Consider the following 27,257-nt stretch of genomic DNA (forward strand, 5'->3'; position numbering starts at 1 on the left):
CAGTGACAGCGAGGGGCGTTCGAACAGTTTTGGAAAATGTCCTTAAGTAAGTTATTTCGAATAATAATTCAAAAGAGAGCCAAATAATTATATTTCTTAAAGTTTAAGAATATAGAATCCAAATAAATTGTTGAAAAGCAAATTAAATAAATTGATAAAAATGTTAAAAATATATATATTCTATATAAAGATCTCTAAATAAATGTATTTTCAAAAGTTAAGACCAATATAGAATCCAAATAAATTATTTAAAAGAGAAATAAATGAATATATTTCCATTAGTTATAACAAATATAAGTATAAAGTATTGAAAATACAAATAATCAAATATATATATTTAAAAGTTCAAAATATATAGAATCTAAACATATTATTTGAAGGAGAAGTTAATAATTAGATTTTCAAAAATCAAAAATAATCGAATCTACATAAAGTACTGAAAAGAGAATTAAATTAATATATTGTTGAAAGTTAAACGATATAAAAATGTAATAAAAAAAGATATACCTATATTTGATATTACAATCTTGTAACCGGAAAAGGAAATGCAAAAATTTCAAATTAGTCACAAATTTACTTTCAATTTTAATAATATTTTAAATATTGTAAGCATGAAGAAAAAGAAAATTAAATAATTTTATGTTTGTTAAAAGACTGTTCTAAATTCCTTTTTTTTTATTTTTTAATATTTTTATCAAAACATGTGATAAAGAAAAAATACCAAATATTATAATAAATTGTCATTATCGTTATGGAATTTCATTATGCGGTAAAAATTACTAAATATTATTAAAAATATAGAATAGCTTAATAAAAATATACATAAAAGAATAAATATTTAATATTAAACATAATCCAAATCCAATGATTTATTATTGTTTATTGAGTACAAAAAATCGTTTATGGTAATAAAATAATAATATTGAATTTGAAGCTAATAAAAATGTTTATGTACATATTTAAAAAATTTAAAATAGTAATAATAAAATTATAATTTTATAAGTATTTAACCAAAAAAAAAAAAAACAAACAAAAACATGTGTTGTAACTGAAACTTTTAAATGGATTGTGTCTAAAAATAATATTTCTCCAATATAGAATTATACTAGTAAGTATAATATACTATATTGTAATTTAGTACATTATGTATATACTGATATAATTAAATATTGTATAATAATATTCTATTCTATATAATATACCATATAACTATATTAATATACTGTATTATGAAGTATTATATATACTAGTAAAATACTTAACATACTTTATTATGATATATATAATCCAACAGTGAATAACTTGTGGATCGGCCTTCAGAGCGCAGGCAGCCACACACACGCACACACACACTCACACACTCGTACACTCGTACATCAATACACCGACACAGTCGTATAACGTATCGTCTCAGACTGGCTTAAGAGATGCGGCCAAGCAGAGGACCTCAGGCAGTCTAGGCACGTAGCAGAGACGCCTCCTCCACTACGAACGAATGCAGTGCGAAGTTCATTCTCTTTTTTTGTTGTTGTTGTTGTTGCGACTGATGTTAGGGGCGGGGCGAAGCGAGGGGAGGCGGTGCTGAAATCCTCGAGACATGTTCTATTTGGTCGGTCGTTCGGCCGGCTCAGAGCCCAAGTTATACAATATTTGCCATTTTGTTGGCTTTATTGCTTCAGGGCAAAAAAACCACAACCAAAAAAAAAAAAAAAAAAACAGAGCCAAGAAGAATAAGAATCTCACACAACAAAACTGTTGTAATAAAATGTTTGGCCCGTGGGACTTTTGTTGCTCGGTCGGGCGCTAAAGCTCATTCCGTTTGATTTCTGTCCGAATTTGCATAAGTTCTGTAAAGCCCATAAACTAATTAAGGCCACATGCGAGAGACTAAGCTGAGCCAAAACTGGCCAAAACTCACATTTGCACTCACACATTAAAGAGACTTTTCATTTTCATTTTCGTTTTCGTGTTTTTTTTTTTTGGGTTTTTTGGTTTTTCAGTTTTTCGGTTGCTGTAGAAATTTTGTGTGTGTGTGTGTGTGCAACGCCCTCGGGTAGCGGGGTCGCGGGGCTGACTGCATTCAATTGGGGTTTGCCTAACATATTTTCAATTTACGGTCCACAGTCAAAGTCCCTTGCAGCAACCAGCAACCAGAGTTTACCGCTTCGCCCTTCCTCCCCCTTGTCCAGCTTAGTGCGCTGCTCAGCTGACCGAAATCAAAAACAAACAAGTAAGAAAGTTACAGTTACGAACTGACTGTAGGAGACCTGTTCACATTTGCTAAAGTGTTTTACTTGTAACAAAATATTCATAATAGAGTATATAAACATAATTGTCTTTACGTTACACACATATTAATTCACTCATTTGCTCTCTTTCGCTCAATTGCTTCTTTGAGTAAGAGCTTAACCACAACAACAAAATATCACGCCACCAACTTCCAGAAGTAAGAAACAGACAAATATCTATGTATGTACTATCTTAGGTGAGTGCGTGTGTCAGACACGATCAGCGAACGTTTGCTTTGACAATCGTCTAGCGCTCTCTCGCTTGCACGCACTTGCCTTTGTCCTCTTCATCATTGTACATTTGCTGCGCATTGTACTCTTGCTTCCCAAAATTGTACAAAAGTACCGAAAGTACTAAAATGCGCCTTGCAGTTTAGCAAGAGGAAGAATGCAATTGTACCAAAAAACATCAGCTAGTATGCCACAGACGAACGCACAGTGCATTTGATCTGCGCAACATTTTCATTTTAATTCGCGTCAAGTGGCTTTTAAATTACGTAAATATCGTTAAATCTTCAATTCATGTGCAAAAGCATTGTTTTGTTACCTATTGCGCCTTTTATTATTCGATTAAATGCGCTGTTGATATTTAAGTGATTTTTTTTCTGTGAAAATGCAAAAAGTGACGCGGTGTCTCTTGTTGTCTCGCTCTCACGCGCGATTGATGCTGCAAGTTCGAAATAGTGTTGGTGTGAGTGAGTGGGAATATAATTTGAGCCTATTCTAATCCCTTCTCTGTTGTGCGTGTCTGCATAGAAGTGCAATGTAGATACAAGAGCCAGTCTTATACGTTTGTGTGTGTGTGTTTTTTTTTCGTTTGCTGATTATAAGTGTAAAAGTGTGCAAATATCAGTCAGTATAAGAGTTAAATTAGTGCATGTGTGTGTGTGTTTTTTTCTTTTTTGTTTTGTTATTATAAGTGTAAAAGTATAAGTATGCAATTTTGTGAGTGGAACTAAAGTGAAGGCGTTAAATAAACTTTAAATTGAAAATAAGTGAAGGTGAGTAATGGCAAAACCATTTATATATGTTAGTTTCGCATTTTCATTACAATAGCACTTTTTAAAATTAGAACTTAAAATGCTGACAAAGTGAATAGACCTTTTCCACTTTTTCGCAAAAAGTGAACAGGTCTAAAAAGTTTGTTAAGGGAAACCAAGTCAAAGTCCGTAACCTACAGTGGCTTCCGAGTCCCACAAAATGCCCTAAGCGAATTTTACTTTGTGGATTTCTGACCAACAATTACCGCATATTGCATATTGTTTTGTCACTGCACTGCAATATAAAATCGATCCCACAATTACATTTTCTGGGGCTTACAAATTTCATAGACTGATTTCAATTTCTATCGTTTGAAATTGTCTCGTAGTTTAGTTCAATTTATAAACGATTTCTTGCAAATTTAAAAAAAGTAAAGCATTTCACATTTATTGTCTAGCCAGTTGAATTCAGTTCCTGGAATCAAAGGGACGTCGATTTATTTTATAAAGACATCTAAAATTAACTTAGACATCGAATAGATTTCCCAGAATATGTCTTCATTGAATTTATATTTTGTGTGCGCAATTTTATAGCTTGTGTTGAAAAGGTGTTCCGTTAATTATTGAGAATCTTTTTTTTGACAGCTAGCTGGGAAGTCGGTCAGTTACAATGAGTTACAGATTACAGTGCGTTTGAGCCTATAGCAAATAGTATGGCGAAAATGTTGAAGACTATGTTTGCATATTTCGTGAAAAAAGTTCTGAGTTCGGAACAAAAATTTATATTTTTTTCATTGCTAGAATTATATTAACGAATTTTAAAATAATCTAAATAATAATTTGAATAAAGAAATCAATATTTTTCTCACTAATAGTAAACAAGTTTTCATTTGTTTCTTAGCATGAATTAAATTATCGAATTTGAAAATATATAATATAATAAGTTTCAATATAAATGAATATTTATTTTACTAATAATAAAAAAGTTGTCATTTATTTCGTTGCTTAAATTAAACTATCGAATTTTAAAATAAATAATGATATATAATATATAAATATGTTAAAAATATAAATGAATATTTCTTTTACTAGTAACAAGAATGTTTTTATTTGATTAATTTCAATGATAAAACAAGTGAATCTTTAAAGCTTGATAAAACTGAACGCAGAATTTATTAAACAATTTTTAATGACTTTTAAATTGACTTGTAATTGAACACAATCAACAAAAATTCCAGTTACAAACTTGCAATCGAAACGAAATGAATATTTAAAGGCAAATGAATTATTTGTTGTCTTTAAAAATATGGAATTTCCATTTTGTTAGTTTGTTTTAAAAATTCATTCTTGCGTTGTTTGTTGTTGTTTATTTTCGGCCCACTGTGCGGCATCTTGGCATTTCTCATATTCTCGGTCTGCGTGTGTGTGTGTGTGTGTTTCAATTTTGACTGTGTGCCAGATTCTTTACTGTGCTTTGCTGTCGCAGTCCCTTTTTTTTTTTGGTCGGTGTTTAGTCTGTGGCTTACGGTGCGTATACGTTATCGTGGGCTGTGTATCTATTACGCAGGCATTTGACTGTTGTACAAGAAGCTACAGGAAAAATACCGAAATAACTTACCCGGATGATAACGCAATGCAGATTCCGATTCCGTTTCGAGTTGTGGCAACTGCTGCGCTTCCGCATATTCTCCGACTACCACAGCTTCGCTTTCGCCTTCACCTTCTCCTTCGTCATCGTCGTCGTTGTCGTCGTCCTCATCTTGTTTGGTTTCATTGATTGTGCGAGCAAAATAGCCACTCAAGTAATTGGCATGCGATTTGCTGTCGAGAGTTTTTGCCAACTCTGCCGCTCTGCCATCATAGTAATGCAACTCGCCCACATCGGAGCTGGAATCTAAAATGGAATCTGACTCGAGTAACGTCTGCTTGTGCTGTTGCTCCTTCTGCTGTTGCTGTTGCTGTTGCTGCTGTACACGGCCTATGCTGTAGTTGTCCTTGTCATAGTATCTGCTGCTGCCCCAAGCTTGGCCGTGTCGCTTCTTCTTGTGTCCAATGTAACCTGAGTCCAAGTTGAGCTCTGTGCTTGCTGCTGTGGTGCTTGATGTTGCTGCTGTTGTTGTTGTTCTTGCTGCTGCTGTTGTTGTTGTTGTTGTTGCTGCTGTTGTTGTGGTGGTGGTGGTGGAAGTTGCTGTGGTTGTCTCCTTTGCTGATTCATCATTGTCAATTGTGGACTTAATGTTTTCCGCCAATACTTCATCATTACCAAAATTGTCCTCAATATCGCCGATTGCCATAATGTCCTCGCCAGCGACCACATCCTTAGAAGCAGCAGCAGCAACAGCAGCAGCCGCTTGCAACGTTGATTGGCCCGACGCTTTATTAAATTTTCGTTCATTTAATATTTCAATAGAATCAAACAGCTGCTCTTGTTGCTGCTGTTGCTCTCGTTGTCGTTCACGTTCACGTTCACGTTCCCTTTCTCTCTCCCTTTCTCGTTCCATTTCCCTTTGCCGCTCCAGCTGCTGTTGTTTCCCATCGCCATTTCGACTCCTTTGGCTTGGACTGTTGGCATTTGCCTGCCGCTGCTGCTTCAGCTGCTGCTCCTTTTGCTTCTGTTGATTTTGCTGTTCGTGCATGTTCTTAAATTTTTTATACGCAAAACTTTTGCTGCCAAAGTTCGCGTTCGGCTTCGGCTTCGACGTCTCATGCTCCACATTGTCCTCATCTTCCTCTGCCATTTCCATGTCCATGTCCATGTCCGTGTCTTCATCTCCATCTACGCTTACTTTGTCCTGCTCATTCGGTTGCCTGTTGTTGTTGTTGTTGTCACCGGAAGTGGATTTGGCTGCTGTCTCTTCTTCATCTTCATCTTCATCTTGAGCAACTCTCTTCGGCAACGTGTTCTCTTTATTGTTTTTCAATTTGTAGTTGTAGTGGTTTTTATTGTTACTGTTATTGTTGTTGTTGCTGTTGTTGTTGTTTTGGTATTTCTTCTTGACTGCTTTGCCATCTTTGGCTAGGTAAACAGTGAAATTCCTTGAAGTGGGCCTTTGAGATTCAAGTATCTGCAAGAAAACAAGCAAAGCGTACAATGCGAGACGAACGTAAAGACAATAAAAGCCATTCCATTCCCATTCCCATTCCCAATCCCAGTCTCAATCCCAGCTCCGTTGCCATTCCGCAACTCATTCCCAAATGCAGCGCGGCAGCAGCCGTTACCAGAAAATGCTGCATACATAGTTATGTGTACGTTACGTATACGTAATATATACATATACTTACGAGAGACTCACTTGGGAAGCTGCTGCAGCAGCAGCAGGAAAAACAATAAAGCCAAGCGAGGCAACGACTGAATGAAAGGCGCACCGTGATACTTAGTTACTCAGTTAGACACATGTGCGACACAATACAAAAAAAAAAAAAAAAAACGCAAACACACAGAGTGAGAGGCAAGTTTCGTCCGTCTTGAGCCGAACAACAAAAAGGCGACTGCACAGCGCTGATTAGATGCGAACGTGGCAGTCAAGCGAGTATTCACTCTAGCACTCACTCGCACTCACATTCGCTGTCTAAGAGATTGCATTTGTCCAAACCATTAAGTCCAAGTGCTATGGCAATTCTTGCCGAAAACTTTGCAACTGCAAATTCTTGCTCTACATAGATGAACACTTTGCAGTGTTCACCTGGGAACATCAGCTGGAGACTTTAGGGAACCACACACACCTGTGTACCTAGGTGACATTTTCGATTTCAGTTGCTGCACTTCTGCACTTCTCTTTGGTACTTCAAAGTCCCAACTATTTAAACCCATTTCAAAACACAATTGCAGAGCAATTGCAATAAACGCAGCAGATCATTTGCTCTATTTTATTTAGAAAATACTCTTTTAGAATATACTCCTTCAGATAATATTCTGTTAGTTACTAAATGTAAATATCTAAATATTGGCTATTCGATTGTGTTGATGGAAAGGTAAAATTGAGATCTTTTCTCTTCGAACTTAAGAAATAACACAATAATTAATACACACAAATATTACACACAATTTAGTTTACCTATGATATTTTATATATTCTAAAGTTAGGCTCACGCTTTCAAAGCATCAATTAATTTTATTTACTTTGGACTACTTCTGAAATTTTCTTTGCTTAATTAAATACCTACACAAAAAAGCAATTGGCAAAAAGAGTCAGCTCCGGGCCTATAAAGTATATATATTATAATTGTGATGTCCGTCTGTTTGTCTGAAGTTATGTATTTAAGTAACACATTTGTAAGGCAAAAAACGGCTACTTACAACGTGCCTTAGTTGTTTTGGCTGAAAATCTAGTATATTTTTCACTCTATGGTATATTTTAAGTGTAGAATAATATCGATATACCAAATATGATATTCTGTATATTTTCGGTACATTTACGGTATATTTTTTGTATATTTGTAGAATTTTGAATGTAGTACGATATCGATATACCAAATATGGTCTTTGGTATATTTTAGTATATTTGCGGTATATTTTCGGTATATTTGTTTTATTGAAAATGGCTAGCGTGTATCTCACAATCGAGCACACTCGACTAGCTTTCTTACATATTATTAAATATTCCTAAACTCAATGTTGGTTGCGAATAAATTAATTATTCCTCACATTTTTGGCTAGTTTTGTTTATGAACTAGAATTCTATTTTATCGAAATTGAGATTATGCGCACGTCTTGAAATGTTTATAAGTCAAATTTTCTCTACATTTGTTTGCATCTTCCCAAAGTCTAAGTATGACCCTACTTCTCCTAGTTCTTTGAAGCTCTTCAACTGAAAACGCCGCTAGAAATATATTAAACTAAAGCTTGATCGCTTAGCTGATGTTCGAGGACATAAAAGCCAAGCTATGTTGCCATGAAAACACTGACCCCGCAACAGCACAGGTCGCAACTGGCCTTAAAAAAAAAGAAGAGAAAAAAGAGAGAGAGAGAGAAACGCATGCTGAATATTTAAAGACTTCATTCAGTGGAATAATTTGACTTGGGCCCCCCAAACGCATTGTGTGTGACATTTCAATGCGTTGCTTTTGCTCTTGTGCCTTTTTTATTTGCCCATCTGTGTGTTTAAGAGTGGGGGCGTAGGAGGCGTGGCCCTCTTATTCAATAGAAGTGACCTCATTCGAAAGAAACACTTGCTGACTTACAGCAACCACAGCAACAGCAACAGCAGCTGCTGCACATCGAGTCCACTCGTATAATACTCACAATATCAGCCGCCTCGGATTCGTCAACATCGATGCCGTCGCCATCGCCATCGCCATCGTCATCATCAGCAGCAGCGGTAGCAGTAGCATCCGCATCCGCAGGCTCCACATATTGCAGCTGGGTGGCCGCATCCTCGCCCAAGTCGCCATCATGCTGGTCAAATATGTCCTCCGGTATGCTGGCCTCTGCTTGCAAATTGAAATCTACAAGCAAAAAGAAAAGAAGAGGATGAAGTAAGAAATCGTCGAAAAATATATATACTATATAATGTGTTCATGTGTGTGTGTGTGTGTGTGTGTGTGTGTTGAGTGTAGGAGAAGGTCAGGAGGCGGAGGAGGACTGCTCAAGTACATTGTCAATTGAGATGGATGAGAACAAAGCGAAATTGTTGTAAGAATTTGCCTTAGATTTTTACTTAAATAAAAGTAAGCTGCTGGAATTGACTTGCACTTTTGCGAATATGCTGCAAGTCCATTCAAATATGCAGCACACACACTCACACACTCATGTATACATGTAAGGGTGTGTGTGTATTGTAAATGCAAGCATGACCTGAAAAAAATAGGGTTTTAGTCATAGTTGAATAGACAAGAATTCAGCAAGAAGTCAGCATCATCTACATATGTATTTTGTGTCGGGGTGTATGGAAGTATGTATGTGTGTGTACGTGTGTGTGTGTGTGTTTGTGTGCTGAAGTGTATGTGTGATTCCTTTATGCGTCGTCATTGACTGAACTGCCATTTGGGGAACTAACACACACACACAAGTAGCTTGAAGTCTTTTTGCTGTATGCAAGATTAAAATAAAATGGCAAAATTCTATGTGTGTGTGTGTGTCTGGAACGATAAAAGCCATCTTAAATTGCGAGTGAAACGCTTGGCAATGATCTGCATACAGACATGGTCCAGAGCAGCAGACAACATCTGCATATAGATTGACCTCAGATAAAAATTTATTAGTTTTGGCGCAAATTTGACATGCTTAGTTGTTTGCCACTGTATAAGACTGTATGTGTGTGTGTGTCTGTTTGTGTATGTGTGTGTGTGTGTTTATATTGTTCAATTGTGCCAGCAGCATTTGAGGCTATTTGCAATGCTGGGTTCAAGCACTCATTTGAGAGAGTAGTAAAAGGCAAATGATTACACTGTCCAGCAACAACGACAAAATGCAATATCAATTTTGATATCAAACTGTTTTAATTGCTCACAAAACTTAAATTATAGGGATTTTCATTCGTTACATTAATTCTACTATATACAGTTGTTGAAAATCCGTTTTTTTTTCTTTGCAGTTTAGTGTTCTTATTCTTTGCTTTGATATTGTTATTGTTGCCAAAGATTAAATGCAATCAAATTGCAGATAAAATATAAAAATAAACTTTTGACTGGCAAAAAGGTTTACATTGGAATTGCCAAATATCTAAATAAACTCGTCAACCTAAATTGAGCTTTAATATTTTAAGTAAATTGTGATTGTTTATTGATTGTTTGTTAATATTAATGAACAGAAACGAATGGGTACTCTCCTTGTGATTTCATTGTGAAAAATTAAATATACAAATTTTAATGTATACGGCTTTTGTTGATTGTATAATCAAAGGTTCTAAAGGTAAATCATACATTAATCTTGTACTCTATGGTATAGTTTGAACATAATAGTGTACTGAAAATGTATCCTTTTGATTTATTCCATTATTTTTGGTATATTAATTTGGTATATTTTAACAAAAATTATAAAGCATTGTCGAGTTTCAAGATCTTTGGTTGATAATCTGATATATTTTACACTCTATGGTGTATTTTGCATGTAGAAGTATATCGAGGTGCCAAATAAAGCCTTTGGTATATTTCAGTATTTTTTCGGTATATTAATTCGGTATATTTTAACAACAATAATTGATTTCTGTGATTGACTAGCTGGTATATATTTCTACTCTATAGTATATCGATATATAGCCTTTGGTATATTGTAATATTGTTTTTCTTATATGGGTAATTCCATGGCGAAATTTTGTCCCGTGCGAGACTTTTACAGTGCACTGCAGTGAAAATAACATAAACTGAAACAATTTTAAAAATAAGTGAATGTTATTCTTAAAGCTCTAGATAAGCACTATATTTAGAGCTAAGATTGATTTTAGGAACTTGATCTGTTTTCCGATAAAATATATAATTTCGTTCATTTTTTGATTTTGCGTACGAATTGGTTAATTTTTGCAATTATCACAACAGAAAACAAAACAGTAAAAAATTCCAAAACCATTTTTAGCTCTGATTAAAGTACTTATCTAGAGCTATAAAAATAAACTTTTCTTATTTTCAAAATTGTTTCAGTTTATGTTATTTTCAATGTAAAGAGTCTCGCACGGGACAAATTCCGTTTTGGAATTACCCATATGTTTTTTTTTATTTAATTTTATTTTTATCATATAACTAATGGTTCTTTAATTAATATTACATTATATATAATTTAGATATCCCTGCTGCTGTCGGGTCTTTTGTATATTTTGTATTCTATAGTATATTTTGAATGTAGTGATATACTTATACAACTAATACAGCCTTTGGTATATTTCAGTATTTTTCGGTATACTGAAAAGGCTGTTGTCTTCTTTCTTGTTTATAAACAATTTTGTTATTACTGCTGCTGTCGGAGTTAAGTAGAGAGTAGATAGATGAGCACAGTTGTTGTTGAATAGTCATAGAATTATGGAAATTGTATGCGTAGCAACTAATTAAATTCTTTTTACTGTTATTAAATTAACCAACGACACACAGACACACACACACACATGCGTTGCCTGTCTGCCATGGGGTAGAGCGATCCAACAGTCCCGCAGGGACAAGCGACGAAAAAAAAAAAACAAAACGAAAAAAAAGGAAATCTTTGGAAATAAAATCACGCAAATGCTTTTTATGTTTCGGCGGCGCTTTGTGGCGACACGTTACGGAGACGCAATCTGCCTCAGCAGCAGCAGCAGCAGCAGCAGAAGCAGCAAAGTTTGCCCCGTTGCGTCAGTTGAGCGCTGCATTGAGGTTATCGTTTCGTTTCGTTTCGCTTCGCTTTGGTCTTGTTGCCCAGCTGTCAAGTGGATATAGCGAGCACAACGCCACGCCCCACCACGCCATGCCTCCCTCGCTTGTCTGTCTGTCCAGCTGCTTCATGCCATAATGAATAAATGTCGCATTAATTTGCACGCAGCGCGTGCGTTGGGAGCCCAAACGTTGGCGCTAGATCCACAGCTGATGATGTTGCCAGCAGTCTAGGGGGGATAGCAGAGGGACAGAAGGGTGGAGGGTGGAGGGAGGATGGTCTGTGGCTTTGGGCTCGACTCGGCACGGCACGTTCTCTGCTTGTTTTTCTTCAGCTTCAGAGGCAAACAACACAAATCCATTGCATAGCCTTGGCATAAAATACCAACACACTCAGCACACTCGCTACAACAATGTATCTCTCTCGGTGTGCGTGTGTGTGTGTTTGCTTATGTCTGTTCATGTCATACAAAGGCGCGTAAACAAACTGACCCCCTGACCACGTTGCCCCCCCTCTCCATCACCTTCAAAGCTCTCTCCCAGCTGCCGCGTGCATCTCTCTTGCATATTTGAATGTTGTAGCACTCTGGAGTTTAATTATTATGCTTGTAATGAGCATGTTGCATATTTTAGTAGCACAAGTTGTGCGCCCGCTTGCGCAACACTCGCTATCCCCTCCCCCCTCCCCCTTTGCTTGTGCCCTCCCTTCGTCCACTTCAACATCCGACAACATCCGTCGTGCCTACAGTTTAGGCTAATTAATAGCAACACGATAGTTGCCAACAGTTGCCTTCCTTCTCTCGCTCTCTCCCTCTCTCCCTCTTTCTCCATTGACTTTTTCCCCCACTTCAGTCGCGACAGACACACAGCGAGTGGAAGAGCGAGAGTGAAGCGCGTGATGATAGTGATGGAAATGGATAGACGAAGCCAACGGTCTGTCGCTGTTAATTAACCCACTATGGCCTGTTGACTTTTGGCGCACAATCCCGTCCTCTATTAAAAGACCGTCTACATACGAGACAGAGAGAGACAGAGAATGGAAACGAGCACGCAGAGAAAGAGGAATGTGCATAAACTATAGAGTGTAGAGTGGAGAATGGAGAAGCTCCAAGCTTGCAGCTTGCAACATTATCTGCCGCACTTTGCCATAATTATGTGCAGTCAACTGAGTAATTTGTTTTACTCCATCCACTATTGTGTTTGCTCCACAGCGTTTGTTAGACACGTATTCAGGCTAGTTAAACTCGACAGACAACTCGTTAAGCAATATAAACTCATCAATATAAAGCGTCCAATGGCAAACGTTGCGACTCTGTGTTGATCTTCAATTTAATCGACTTGAAGACATAAAATTTACTATGCAAAAGTTTAGAATAGGTATTTTATTCTGATAATTTGTCAAGTTCTGTCAAGTGTGGCAATTCTAAATATAATTTGTTAGACACTTTGCTAGCGGTCAATTTTGGTAATAAATTTAAATTTTGTTTAATACCAGAAGTGAAAAATGTAAGCAAAAATGTACCAAATTATATTTATTATTGCTTTATTCAGTCGTAAATGTCGGCTTGACTATTTTTGAAATTCTGTCTATTCTGAAAATTAAAAAAGTTCCACATACGCTGAAAAGTATGCTACAAAATGTATGACGAATCGTTTCTCAAAGTTCAATCAAATTATTTGTGGTTATATTTTATTTGACTTTTCAGTGTTACAAAAGTTTTAAATTTGATGCAAATTTTTCATATGTTTTGCTGTAAGCAATATAAAATGAATTTCTCATTTTAAATGCTTGAGTCGTGGTTTGATTAAAATAAACTTTCTTAATGGGCGTTTTATTATAAAAATGTACTTTTTATTGCAAGATAAATTGTGTATTAAAAAATTCAAATAATTAATATTTTTCGAAGGAAAATTTTAAATTGTAAATTTCTATTATGCTTCACGTTCTAAGATTGAACTGTTTGACATTCTAAAGTAAATACAAGTTTGCCTTAAGCTGCCGCAATTGACACACTTATTACGTATACGCAATTTGCGTCACTTTTTTTTTGTTGGTTATAACTTGCGTATACTTTATTTAGTTGGCCACACAAAAAAAAGAAAAACGATGATGATTCATAGCGCAGTTGCTGTTTTATTGACAAAACATAGCGTCATATTCTTTACGACAGTCTAGCGACATTACGCATACGACTCGTGACATGCTCCAAAAACCAAAAAAAAAAAAGAAAAATAACGAAATGAAACGTGATAAAGTCTTTAAGGTAAATGTCAACATGAAGTTGGCTTACAAACAAAAATATTGTGGCAGGTTCAAGGTCAAACAACAGGCACAAATGTTGACGCAGAGGCAGTGGAAGGGGAAGGGGAAGGGGGAGGGGTTGGAAAATTCGTACAAACATGAAATGCATTTTAAAAAGCATTTCGAGCAAATTTCAAATAGAATTGAATCATTTAAATGCTGAGACGACAAAGTGCCGCAGCACTTTTTGTCTGTCTGCTGACGAGTAGAGAATCGGGTTGCTGTTGCTGATGAGTCGAGTGGCAGAGTCTGTTGTCGCATCAGCAGCAGCAGCAGCAACAGCACGAGCAGCAACAATAACAAACAACGAGAACAGCAGACAACAAGAACAGCAACAAGATGAACAACAACAACGTTCGCATTGTTACGGTTGCGGACATTTTAATTAGACTTTAGTGGGTTTTGTGGTCGCCATTGTTGTCTCACTGCCGACTATGCACTAAATAAATTTAAATGCCAAACATGCGGACGAGGCCAGCCACACGCACACAGACATGCTATATATGTACATACATACATATATACAATATATATGTGTGTGAGTGTGTGTTGTACTTGTATCCTGTTAAAAGGTGAATGGCGAAACGAGCGTATAATTGATTGGCCAGGATTGAGCTGGTAAATAAGCAACCATTTCCATGACACGAATACCAAATACTCTATTGTGCTTCCCACTAGAGGATTGAACATGAAAAGCCATTTAAATGCGCCACTGTGTTGTGCTAGCGTGCGCTAGATGGCGCCACTGTCGCAGTAAGTGAACAAATCGCTGATGAAGTTTACTTATTTTACCTGCTGTGCTTTTTGAGTCGATAGCTAAAATTATAATATTCATTAAGTTTTTTTTGCTTGAATTGCAATTTGTTCTTTTTCACACAAGTCGATGCCTGTTTGGTTTGTTCAGTTCCGTTAATATATTTGGTCTTAAATCACTTCAGGAGAAAATTTATGCGCAGTAAATGAGGCAACTAAAATGGAGTTCAACAGCGGGTGAAAATGTTGCAATTTATTCTTAGCAAAAACATTAATACTCATATGCAATTTAAGCTAAAATTAATAAGATGAAATACCCTTAAATTTGTATATTTTGGCAACTGAAAAGAATACTTTGTATGTATTTAAAAGAGTTGCACACATTAAGTATACGTAAAGTGTATAAACTCGAGGCTGGGTGCCAAAGTTGGCCTGACACACATTTGCATAAAGTTTTATTACCATTTTTTTTTGCCAAGAATTTACTTAGAAGCACAAGCCCACAAAAAATAAGTTGAGATCGCAACCCAAAGAAAAAAAATGCATGCATTTCTTTGTACATTAGCGTTACTAACTCAAACAAAAAAAATATATAAAAGTTGGGCCATGGTAAACGGAGATGCGGAGCGAACAAAGCACAAAAAAAAAAAAATGGAAAAAAAGGAAAAATCAAATATGGCGCACATAAATGTCCGCTAGCATTCTCTGCACTCTGCAATCTACCCTCTCTTTTTCTCGCTCCCTTTTTCGCTCGGCACGCGACCCACAAAATTTTCAGCTAAATTGTGCCAATTTTATTTGACTGACTGCAGGTACGAGAATTTTTACTTATTTTGCGGTTATGCTGAACCTGAAAATATTTCACCGCGCTCTGCCACCAAAATGTGAAATGTGAAATGCGAAAAGTGAAAAGTGCGTTCGTATCCCAAAATGTAAGGAATACATTTGCTTTTTTGGCCAGACCTCGCTTGAATAGCTCAACAAATATACGAGAACGAGAGAACATTTTTGGCCAACAAAAAAAAATATAATAAAAACGTCGAGAGCATAGAGATTTTTCAATATTGGCATTGCATTCGCTCAGAGTCATAGTATAATATGTATTTCCCAAAAATTTTGTGAAATTTGCTCGCCAAATTGTGCGGATTGGCATCTTTATAAATATTAAAATTCAATGTCTGTATGTGTGTGTGTGTGTGTGTTTGGGGTTTTGAGTTGAAAGCATATGAAATTTTCCAAAATTTATTCAGTTTAGCAAAGAAATCATAAAAAAAATGTTTGAAAAATTATTCATGAGCTAGATGAGTTAATAGCTGAGGTAAAAAAAAAAATTAACATATATTTTTGTGATTGACCGTAAAAGTTAAACAAGTAAGAATGCTAGTTGAGTGTGCTCGACTTTGAGATACCCGCTTCCCATTTTCAATAAGAGCAAAAAAAGTGCGGTATTATTATTTATACCGAAATTATATTATATACCAAATTAGTATTTTGTATTCTAGTATTTTTGCGGCTAATTAAAAATAATAAAATATACCAATAGTTATATTTAGTATATTAATATAGAACTACATTTAAAATATACCATAGTGAAGCTAAGACCCAAAAAGTATTTCTTAAATAGCTTTTGCAAGTTTTACTTGATCTCATCCAAATTTTCTGGGCGTGGCAGAAATATGAAACAATCTTGATCTGTGCTAAAATAGCAATTTTTGTCGAAAAATTTTTGTCTCTCTCTCTATTATAGTCTCTGAGATATAGGTGTTTATACGGACAGACAGACAGACAGACAGACAGACAGACAGACAGACAGACAGACAGACAGACGGACATGGCTAGATCGTCTCGACTGCTGACGCTGATTAGAAATATATATACTTTATAGCAGATGCCTCCTGCCACCTGTTATATGCATTTTCACAAAGCTATAATACCCTTCTATCTTTGGGTAGCGGGTATAAAAAGTATTTAGACTTGCAAATTTTGACAAGAGTTCGCTCTATTACTATTATAAATAACATGTGTCCAGCACTAAAAATTACAATATGCATATTTTATTTAATTCGTAATATTAGCAATTATGATATGAATAATTATAAATTTCTTTTTTTTTTTGAGTTTTTTGCTTTCAACAAGTTTTGATGATTAATCACTCATCCTACAACAACAACAACAAAAAAAAAAAACAACTTTGTACATGCATATTAATAAGTAATCCATTAATGAAGCATTTTAAACCTATATTTAATGCTGACAACTTTTGTGTCAAATGTTATGCAAATGCTGTGCGCAAAAAGTGTTTAATACTATGCACATAAAAGCTTTGTCCATATGTATCACAATATTTGTAATTGCAAAATGCGTATAAACACAACATATTCTATCTGATTTATGATAACTACTCGTGTGTGCAAAAACTTATTGTATACAAAAAAGCAAAACACACATACACATATGCAACCATCCATTTAAATCGGCTTAGTTTTTGGCACACATACAGACATATATAGCATATAGTCGGTGGCATTGTTACTGCCGTGTTGGCAATACATTTTGCCCATACCCAAAAAAAAGAAGAGAAATTCATATTTGCATTTTTATGATCTCGAAATTGCAACATATTCTACTTGAAAAAAAAACCGAAAGTTCCAAATGCGATAAATTTGCGGAAAAGCGAAAATACAAATATAAGAGCACAAAAGTTAACTCCCTCACACCCTTAGGGAAAATAAATATAACAAAAAAGGCAGCAGCAAAAAATACGAAAAAAAATAAATGTTTGTTGCCAAAACTTTTGGCAAGGCTCAAGGGCGCAACAAGAGAGAGAGAGAGAGAGAGAAAGTCAACAACAACAGCGCAACAGCGAGGCGAAATGTTAAAATTCGGCATTAAAATTTTCTATAAAATGCGTTTAATAAACCGAGAAAGCAATTTTCGTTCTAGTTACGTAAATGTCATATAGATGTGTGTGAGTATTCAGCAAGCAGGTGCAAAGCGTTGGCTGTCTGTCACCTGTAGGCATCCTATCGGATATAATAAAAATATATGAAGATGAGCGAAACCCAAAAAAAAAGGCCGTAAAATGTCAGCAAAGGTAGCTACAAAAAAAAAAACTCATTTTTGTTGTTGTTGTTGAAGGGAAACAAAAAGTGATGGAGCAATCGCATGGCATCCGCATGGAAAATAAACCCCCAATACACATCCACACATACACACACTGACAGTCAGTCCAATAAGTATATGCATACACATGTTAGCAAGTTAATCATAGAACGAATTATGAGCATAAAAGAAAAAACGAAGCCAAGGCGCAAAACTCCCAAAAAAGTTGAGATGAGCTAAGGCAACAAAAAAAAAAAAAAATGAATAAAAATACGTAAAAGGTTTCTCTCGCAATCTCTTAAGTCGGGAAATCTTTAAAAGGTGTGCGAAAGTAAGGTCTGCTAATTTCTTGAAGCAGAATTCGACTTAATGTATTTAAGAAAGAGCTTTGCAAAAGTCTGCAAAAGTATTGTGCAAATTCTTAGAAACATAATCTTAAAGTTAAATCCTAAATTCCCAGCACTTTAGCTGTTGATTGTCTATGATGAGCACTCATATGTTATCTTTCTATCTATTTCGTTAGAGTAGATACAATCATTGTTTTCTCGCATTTGCTGCGATTTTTATACCGCATGTAACTTTTATGGGCAGCCTAGATATATATTTTCTCGTATATGAATAAATATGAGAATTACTTACACCCTGTATGGATAGTACGACTCTCGAGATGTGCATGTTTTATGGCCTATAAAATTTGCTCGTTATCCAGCGAAACCGAAATAAAAACAAGTAAGAAAGCTACAGTCGAGTGGACTCGACGGTGAGATACCCGCTATCAATTTTCAATAAAACGATATAATACAAATATACCAAATGCTATATTTGGTATATTAATATAATACTGTATTAAAAGTATGCGGAAGGCTATATTAGGTATATTAATATAATAATAAAACTATACTATAATATATGGTATGATATACCTAAAGAAAAACTGAAATATACTAAAGGATATATACCAAAGTATATTAATATAATATTTCCTTAAAAATATACTAATATTTGGTATATTAATATAATACTGCATTCAAAAGTATCCGAAGGTTACATTTGATATATCAGTTAATACTACAGTGAAAATATACCAAAGGCTATATTTGGTATACTAATATAATACTGTATTAAAAATATACGGAAGGCTATATTAGGTATATTAATATAATATTTCCTTAAAAATATACAAAGGGCAATATTTGGAATATTAATATAATACTGCATTCAAAAGTATCCGAAGGTTATATTTGATATATCAGTATAAAATATACAGAAGGATACAAAATATACCAGAATATCATCCAAAAATATACACGATTACCATACAAATGATTTCCTGAATTACTTTCAAAATTCAATCCGATTCTGCTTGTTACATACATTTTCTGGGTAATACTTATGTTATAATACCCTTCTGCTTTTTGGGTATCAGGTATAAAAAAGCTAAAACAATGCTCGACGGCGTTGTACTGTCTCTCTCTCTCTCTCTCTCTCTGTCCGACATTTTAGTGAATATGTATTAAATATATATATGTTATGTAAGGGTATAATAAATAAACAAATAAATAAGAGCAGCAGTTGGCAGTAAAATATTTCAGAATATATCAGAATCAGGCGAACCTCAGAGCAACCTGTTGTTGCTTTTGATTTGATTTTTATATTTGATGGCAGCAGCAAGTCTGTGGTTGGTGAGAGCGTTTAATGTTTTTCCTTTTTTTTTTTTTCAAAGTAATTTGTCAAACGCAGCTGGTCAAAAGCAGCAAAGTAAAGGATGGAAGCATGTCCACATGAATGTGTGTGCAAGTGTGTGTATGTGTTTGTTGTGGCTTAAGGTAAGCCGATTTCATTTCACTTCATTTAAGCTGAGCATTTTCTCTGTTATTATTGTATGGTTGGTTCTTTTTCGTTTTTGTCTCCGCAATAAGCAGATTTGCTGCGAAAGTATTCACATTAACTCGCCCATTCACTTTGTCGCCATGCCATAAAATTGCAATTTTTGGCATCACTGCACACCTTGGGCAACAGGTGACAGACTCGACCAGACCACAGAGACAACCAGTCGAGCCACCAAGCCACCTCTTGCCTTCCAGCCAGCCATAATTAAATACGTGTTTACTCCAACTCAACTGAACTCAACCGAACTGAACTGAACTGTGCTTGTGCCCAATATCAATCAAGTTCTTTGGCTGCTTTTTTCCTTCTTGGCCAAGGACAGCAAATTGACTATTTAGTCAACTAAGCACACTATCAGCAAAGGTATTTCAAGTTTCACCAACACTTGATGACAGTGCAAAAAGAATATTTTAATTAACTAATTTAATGTATTTAAGTATTTTATCTGTTGTGAAAAAGAGAATTTTATCAATATATAGAAAAGAATAAGAACAAAATACTATAAAAATCAATGTAGAAATTCGGCATAAAAGTTTCTAAGATGTATTAACTGTTTTGTTAAAATTATGCTCTGCCTTTAATATATTCTAAATATGTTTTTCTTCAAATATATTTTGATACTATATATTTAAATATAACAATAACAATAGAAAATTTAAGTAAAATATAATTAAAATCGATGTTAAAATTGCTCAAAAAAACTTTAATTTATGAAATTGCTAAATTGTATTGGTAAATGGAATTTAATCAATATGTGTAAAAGAAATACATTTGAAAGAAATATTATTTAAAAATTAGATTTATGTTATTATACAATTATATTGGAGCTGTGATACTTTGATATCAGTTCTGACTTATTGAGAATTCATATTAGCAATGTTGTTCTCAAAATTTAGTTAGAGAATTCAGTTAACAATCTATACATTTCTGAAAAATTAAAAATAACATCGTTTTATACATAAAAAGCCGCTTAATATTAAATCATACTTTAACTTTTATTACATGGAAAACTAAAATAATTAAATTATATTTACAAAGTTAATGCAGTGAAGCTGTTTTTTAAATTTCGCAAGTGGAAATGATAAATAAAATTATACAAAATTGAGATAACTATTCACACTTTACAAATAATTAACAAACTTGTTTGCATATTATAATAAGTAATAAAAAAAATAAGTGACAAAGTGGATTTATTTGGATAACTTTCCATACTTTAGTTCTTGTTAATAATTAATCAAGTTGCCCTATGAAATTGCTTCAATCATTTCATCGAGCTCTTAAGCTGCTGATGTTTTTATGCAATTTGTTGGATTAAAGTTGACTCGCTTCTTTTTTTTTCCATTTCAAGCTGCAGCTTGGTGTTGGCATCAACTTGTTGATTATGTTGACGACGAGAGCATAAAACAAGCGACTCTGCCGAAAAACTTATCTGCAGTCTCTTGTTACGTATAAATTTTGATGTGTTATGTCCATTAAACCGATTAAGGTTTTATGGCGCTTCACTTGGCAGTGGCTGCCAGTAGCGTTTGCTTCTGCTGCTGCTGCTGCTGCTGCTGCTCTTGGCAACTTGCTCTGGGATCAGTGCTCATTTAAGTGTAAAGCATTTTTGTACACACTCACCCAACTCCAATCCCAACCCCAGCTCGAACTCCAAACGAAAAAGGCTACTTGAGGCTGTTCATATTATGCTGGGACTTGCTCAAGCGCATCGCAAACAAAATGGCCACTGTTCGACACACACGCACACAAAGAACAATGCACACACACACACACGAGCACACGCACACAGATTACACTCGCAGTGGGCAACTGGACAACAGGGCGTATGTGTAACTTGACTGGCAGATTACATGCTCTAAATGGAGGCTATGTGTCTCTCCGTGTGTCCGTGTGTGTGTGTGTGTGTGTGTGTGTGTGTGTGTAAGACGAGCAATTAATTGAACTTGCACTGTGCGAGCGGTCATAAAGTAGAACACAGACTGACTACAACAACAAACACGCACACACACACACACTCGATGGCATACATAAACAGACGCATTGACTAAACGGCCCTCTAGCTACGACGACAACGACGACGTTGCTGTTGGCTGTGGCTGTGGCAATAAATTTAGTTGGCCGAAAAACGCAAACGGTAAAGGTAAACCAAATGGGGCGACTCCGCAACTCGGCAGACATCGATTTAATTGGCAACGACTATCGACCAACTTCACGATTTTTAGCGCGTTCTTAAAACGAATTTAGCTTGGCAACTAAGAAAGTGTTTCTTCAATAAAAAGCTGTGGCCTCAAATATGTATTCAAATTTAAAGGTGTGAAATTTCTAAATATGATGAAATTTCTAGATATGATTAAAATTAACTCAAACTCTTTTCCACTGGCTGCAAACGACTTGGGCTTATAAATAATAATTTGAAGATATTACTAAAGTAATAGGGAAAATATAAGAGACCGTATTTTATATCACAAAAAAGAGTACAGGCTATAGTTAAATATAATATATTTAAAAGCAATAGATGAAATATCAAAATCCATTCTTAAAAGAAAAGGTGTAATACAAAGAAAACAATTTGCAAATTTTTATACCCGCTACCCATAGGGTAGAAGGGTATTATAACTTTGTGCCGACAGGAAATGTATATAACAGGTAGAAGGAGGCATCTCCGACCCTATAAAGTATATATATTCTTGATCAGCGTCAACAGCCGAGACGATATAGCCATGTCCGTCTGTCCGTCCGTCCGTATGAAACACTGGATCTCAGAGACTATAAGAGATAGAGCTATAATTTTTTTTCGACAGCATTTGTTATGTTTGCACGCAGATCAAGTTTGTTTCAAATTTTTGCCACGCCCACTTCCGCCCCCGCAAATCAAAAAAATCGAATAACAAGCGTAATTTTAAAGCTAGAGTTATTTTGGTATATGCAATAATTACTATAGTAGTTATGATTCCTAAAAATTTTGTTGTGATCAGAAAAAAATTGTGGAAGTTATTAAAGAAATACTTTTGTATTGGCAAAAACGCCTACTTACTAGGGGTCTGAGTTGCTTTGGCCGACAATCTGGTATATTGTGCCGTCTATGGTATATTTTGAATGGTGTAATATATCGATATACCAAATATACCATTTGGTATATTTTTAGTATTTTTTTTAGTATTTTCGGTATATTTTGAAAATGATACCGCAATATTTTGCCTTTATTAAAAATGGGTAGCGGGTATCTCACAGTCGAGCGCACTCGACTGTAACTTTCTTACTTGTTGTTAACAGTTTAGACAACTTTTATGGCTCCAATGCATTTTTCCCCATATAAAACTATTTGTTAAATATAAAGAGCCAAACAGCTATGAAAATGAATTTTAATGATTATTCATGGTTTGTATATTTTTACCAACATTTTTGGTTACTTTTGATTTTGAATACAGTTACTCAAATTTCCAATAATATTATATAAATATTAACACAAAGCTGTTTAAAGTAAACCTAAACTTAAACGATGTGCTTTTTGCTAGAAATCTTAAAAATTAGTTAACCCATCATTTATGAATCTTTTATAAACACTTTTCTCCAAAAAAAGCGTTTATGTTTCTTAGATTATTTTCCATTCCTACAATTAAAATTGATTTCAACTTTTTCAAATTTCTTGTTATACTATGTTTTTCATAAACTGTTTCAATGTACAAAGCGGAAATTGGTTTTAATTCACTTATTGGCAGTTGTTTGCAGTTAATTGCAAATCACACACAGTCGACAAAGTTTTGGCCGCTAATCGTCAGTCGAGCCGTTTGCTTTTTTTGATTACTGCTGTGATGGATTCACATTTGGCTAAGCTCAATATTTATTGTGGGGAACACGCGTAGTTTTGCTAGTGATTTGCAAATGTAACGCCCTTTGTTCCCTTCACTTTCTTTCCCTGCTGCTGTTGCTGCGAGCGTTGTGATTGTTTGCGTTGGCGACGTTTTGTGCACCTTGATTGCGCCAAAAATACGTGGCAATGCTAGCGAGACCACGACGTTGACTGCTGCTGCGTAAATCTTTTTTGTGGGCGTGCGACGGAGCAGGAGGAGGAGGAGAAGGAGGAGGAGGAGGCGGGGGACAGGCTGCGGTTTGGTCACGCAGCCATTTGTATGCGGCAACCCGCTCACTGAAAAGTGCCTCAACCAATTGCTGCTGGCATAACACAAAACGGCTCGTTGCGGCCTGTTTGGCAATAAGGACCTGGTCCTGATCCAGCTACTCCTCGTCCTCCAGGACTGTATCTCTCTCTCTTTCACTCCGTCTGTGTGACTCGGCAGAAACAAAAACGTAAACGGAAACTCACGCACAAGCAATTTGTGTATCTGTGTGTGTGTGGGCTGCAAACTTGAAAACGTTTTGTAAGCGCTCATGTCTCGTCTGCGTCTGCCAATGTCTATCTCACACACACACACAGACACAGTTTCTCCCCAACTCTGTGTGTTTGTGTGTGTGTGAGTTTGTCATTTAACTGATTTGGGCAAACGGCTGAGGCAAAGTTTGCCCGGTTTGTCGGCTCAGTCAGTTGTCAGTAACTGAGTGAGTCAACATGAACAAATGGACATGCTGCTGCTGTTGCACATATGTCGACTCTGTTTCCCTTTACGACTGCGAGTGCGAGTGTGTGTGTGTGTGTGCCACATTTATGATTGCATTATGTTGAAAAACAGCTGAACAGCAGTTGAAGCCTCTTAGGCAACATCAACACAACTACACACACACAGTTGCGTAAATTTGCATAATTCCACAATAAGCCGTAAGTTGTGTTCTCTAACTGCTGCCAACTTGCGACACAGTCAGAACTTAACCCTTCCCCTTCCCCTTTCCCTTTCCTTCCCACTTTTTCCCTTTTTGCTTAAAAACTTTTCCATGGAGCTTAGAGACAGAGATGAAGGAGTAAGCATGACTAGACTGGGGCTGATTTCTTTATCAACTTGATCTGTTTTTCACAACTTGCAAACAAGGCTAATATTAAGTGCCTAAGCAACGCAACTCAAAACATTACAACGCAAGTGCATAGCTGACAGCGATGAGAATGTGTTGTAGCATTCAGCTGACATGGGCATGAACAGCACACACACACACACACAGACACATCCATACATGCATTCATGTTGGTTAATCTTTGTGCAGTCTGCCTGCTGTCTGACCACGCCCACTTTGCTGGTCCGCCTTCACTATTATCTCGGTCCGCCGCCTAGTCTGACACATACACATGCATTTGAAACACATACATGCAAATTTTTGCCAAGCCACTTTTCCACTCATTCGATTACCAAGTGATTACCTGTTAGACACAACTGTTGAGTAACAGTTGAGTAGAAGCATCTTATGCAAGCTTGTGAAGCCTTTTGTAAGCTTCTTTGCTCGACCACGCCCACTTAGCTCATCCGCCCACTCATATATCTTGGTCCGCCGCCTAATCAAACACATTCACATGCATTTCAAAACACATTCATGCAAATTTTTGGCATTGACTTTTTACACGAATCGATTACAAAATGCTTACCTAAGGCTTACTTTGTTAATGCGTTGCAGTTCAGCACAACTGTTGAGTAACTGTTGAGTAACAGCTCACACTAGCTGTGAAACTTTGTGAAGATTTCCTGCTGTGGCAAATTTTTGGCAGTGAAACATGATTCGATTAACCACTGATTACCTACAGATTATTCTAAGAATTTTTTGTGGTGTCGATGTTGATACTTTAAACTATATTCATTTTATAAGTTATTTACTTTTATTTAGGAATTTTATTTTTATTTTTAAGTTGTTGCTTACTTATGTATGTATTCATGTATAAAAAAATTAAACATAATTTTTAGTGGTTCTCTATGATTTTTATGAAAATCATTACCACAAAACTTATCCGCTTTATTTTTTTAAAATTAGGCAAATAAAAGGCAACATTTTCTTTATTTTTAGAAATATTTTTTCTTAGATTATTCTGCATTAATTGGATATCGATAACTAGTTAAAGCGATAGACAAAGCGAACAAAAATTGGAGGACTATATTCTACTTGAACTTGTGAAGAACGTTAAAATTTATTTTCGAATATACAAAATTTCACTATATCTGTAATTTCTGCTTCTTCAGTCACTTTTGGAAACATTAAATTTTGTAACTTGACGCAAAGTTAGCAAAACGTTAACTAGACATCAAGAAAGCGGCTTTCAATTGAGTAATAAATACTAAACATTTGGCTATGAATATTAAATACTAAATTTCACTTTCAATATCTGTGGAATATGTTTTGCTGATCCCAAGAATCGAAGCTCAACTCGATAGACGTCACTTCTGAGTACTTGCTTAATGCGAGGCATTGTTAAACGGATTTGGGAATGTGAGCCAGAAGTTAATTCGAGTGAATAAACGGTTAATGCTTAATTAATTGCATTCACAAAATAGCTAATTGTTCGTATTAAGTGTGTGCGCACCTGTTGTGCTAGTGTGTGTTGAAGATTTGTGAGTTCGAATCGAATTAGAATCTCGGCAAAATGGCTTAAGGATGTGCTCTTTTTCACTCTCTCTCTCTCTCTCTCTCTCTCTGTCTCGAATACAAAGAAAATGCTGCATGCATTTGCATACCAATTATCTGGCTTTACAAATCGAACAACAACTACAACAACTGTACATTGAGTGCAAATTTTGCAATTGCCGCGAATCGAATCGAATCGAGACGAAGTGAAGCAAAGTTGTATTGAATTTGATGCTGGCAGCACGCCACAAGCAACGTTCTTCCTAGTTGTTGTTGTTGTTGTTGTTATCACCTTACACATCTATTACCAAAGAGGACATGTGTAGCTACAACCCAGAGGGAGGCAGCTGTGTGGGGGCGTGTCCTGGCGCCGCCTTTGTCGTTGTCAAGGCGAACAATAGACAGAGCTGAAAACTGTGAAGTGCCAGAGTTGAGCTTTAAGAATTTAAGGCACAGCTGGCGGCGTTTGTGTGGCCATAATTAATATTTGGCAAAAAAGGGATCGACTGTAAGGCCAGACAGACAGACAGACAGATAGCTGGCAGACAGACAGACAGACACCTATGTAGTTGGAGCTGAAGCATTGAAACCGCAAACATAAATAAATCACTTTGCTGTCAACGTTCTGGTATTTTACAAGCTGTTGTCAACACAAGGGCGCGACTCGCAGCAGCAACTGGGGCCATATCGATTTAATTAAATATTAATCTCTCACGCAGCACACACACATACACACACATACACACAGTCAGTCAGACAGACAGGAGCGCTTACGCACTCAGCGAGACAGGCAGGATCGGGACGCGGGCATATGGTGCGTATGAGTTATGAGTTATGAGGTAACTGCCTCGCAGTGTTGAAAGCAAATCAACGCTAAGCCTTTTCAATTCATCCGTCTGATCCACAAAATGCTGCGCCAGGAAATTGCAGCTGAAATTGAATCGCTCCCCGATTCTCGTGCGAACAATTCTCTCCTCTCTTCTCTCTCCTCCCTCATCCTCGTCTCTCTGCCAGCATATTGATTATTAATTTTCCATTTGAGCTGCATGAACGTGACATCTAAATAATAAGTTTGCCATAAGCAAAATTCAAGGACAGACTGAGCGACTGAGACTGAGAGACATCGGCTGGACAATGTCAATGCCACAGCAATTTTCTTTCTTTCATTCGTTTTTG

At 35.9% G+C, this 27,257-nt stretch overlaps 1 protein-coding gene across 1 annotated transcript in view; it reads right to left on the reverse strand.

The window, feature by feature from the left end:
• LOC117572125 (putative uncharacterized protein DDB_G0271606) overlaps positions 1-27,257 on the reverse strand; it is a 61,486-nt gene that overhangs the window by 2,181 nt on the left and 32,048 nt on the right. The window contains exons 2-3 of the mRNA XM_034254756.2: positions 8,511-8,713; positions 4,887-6,333 (exon numbers count right to left, since the gene is read on the reverse strand). Coding sequence (XP_034110647.1) covers positions 4,887-6,333; positions 8,511-8,713 — 1,650 coding nt within the window. The remainder of the gene's footprint in view (positions 1-4,886; positions 6,334-8,510; positions 8,714-27,257) is intronic.

Source organism: Drosophila albomicans, chromosome X (assembly GCF_009650485.2).
Source record: "Drosophila albomicans strain 15112-1751.03 chromosome X, ASM965048v2, whole genome shotgun sequence".
NCBI lineage: Eukaryota > Metazoa > Arthropoda > Insecta > Diptera > Drosophilidae > Drosophila > Drosophila albomicans.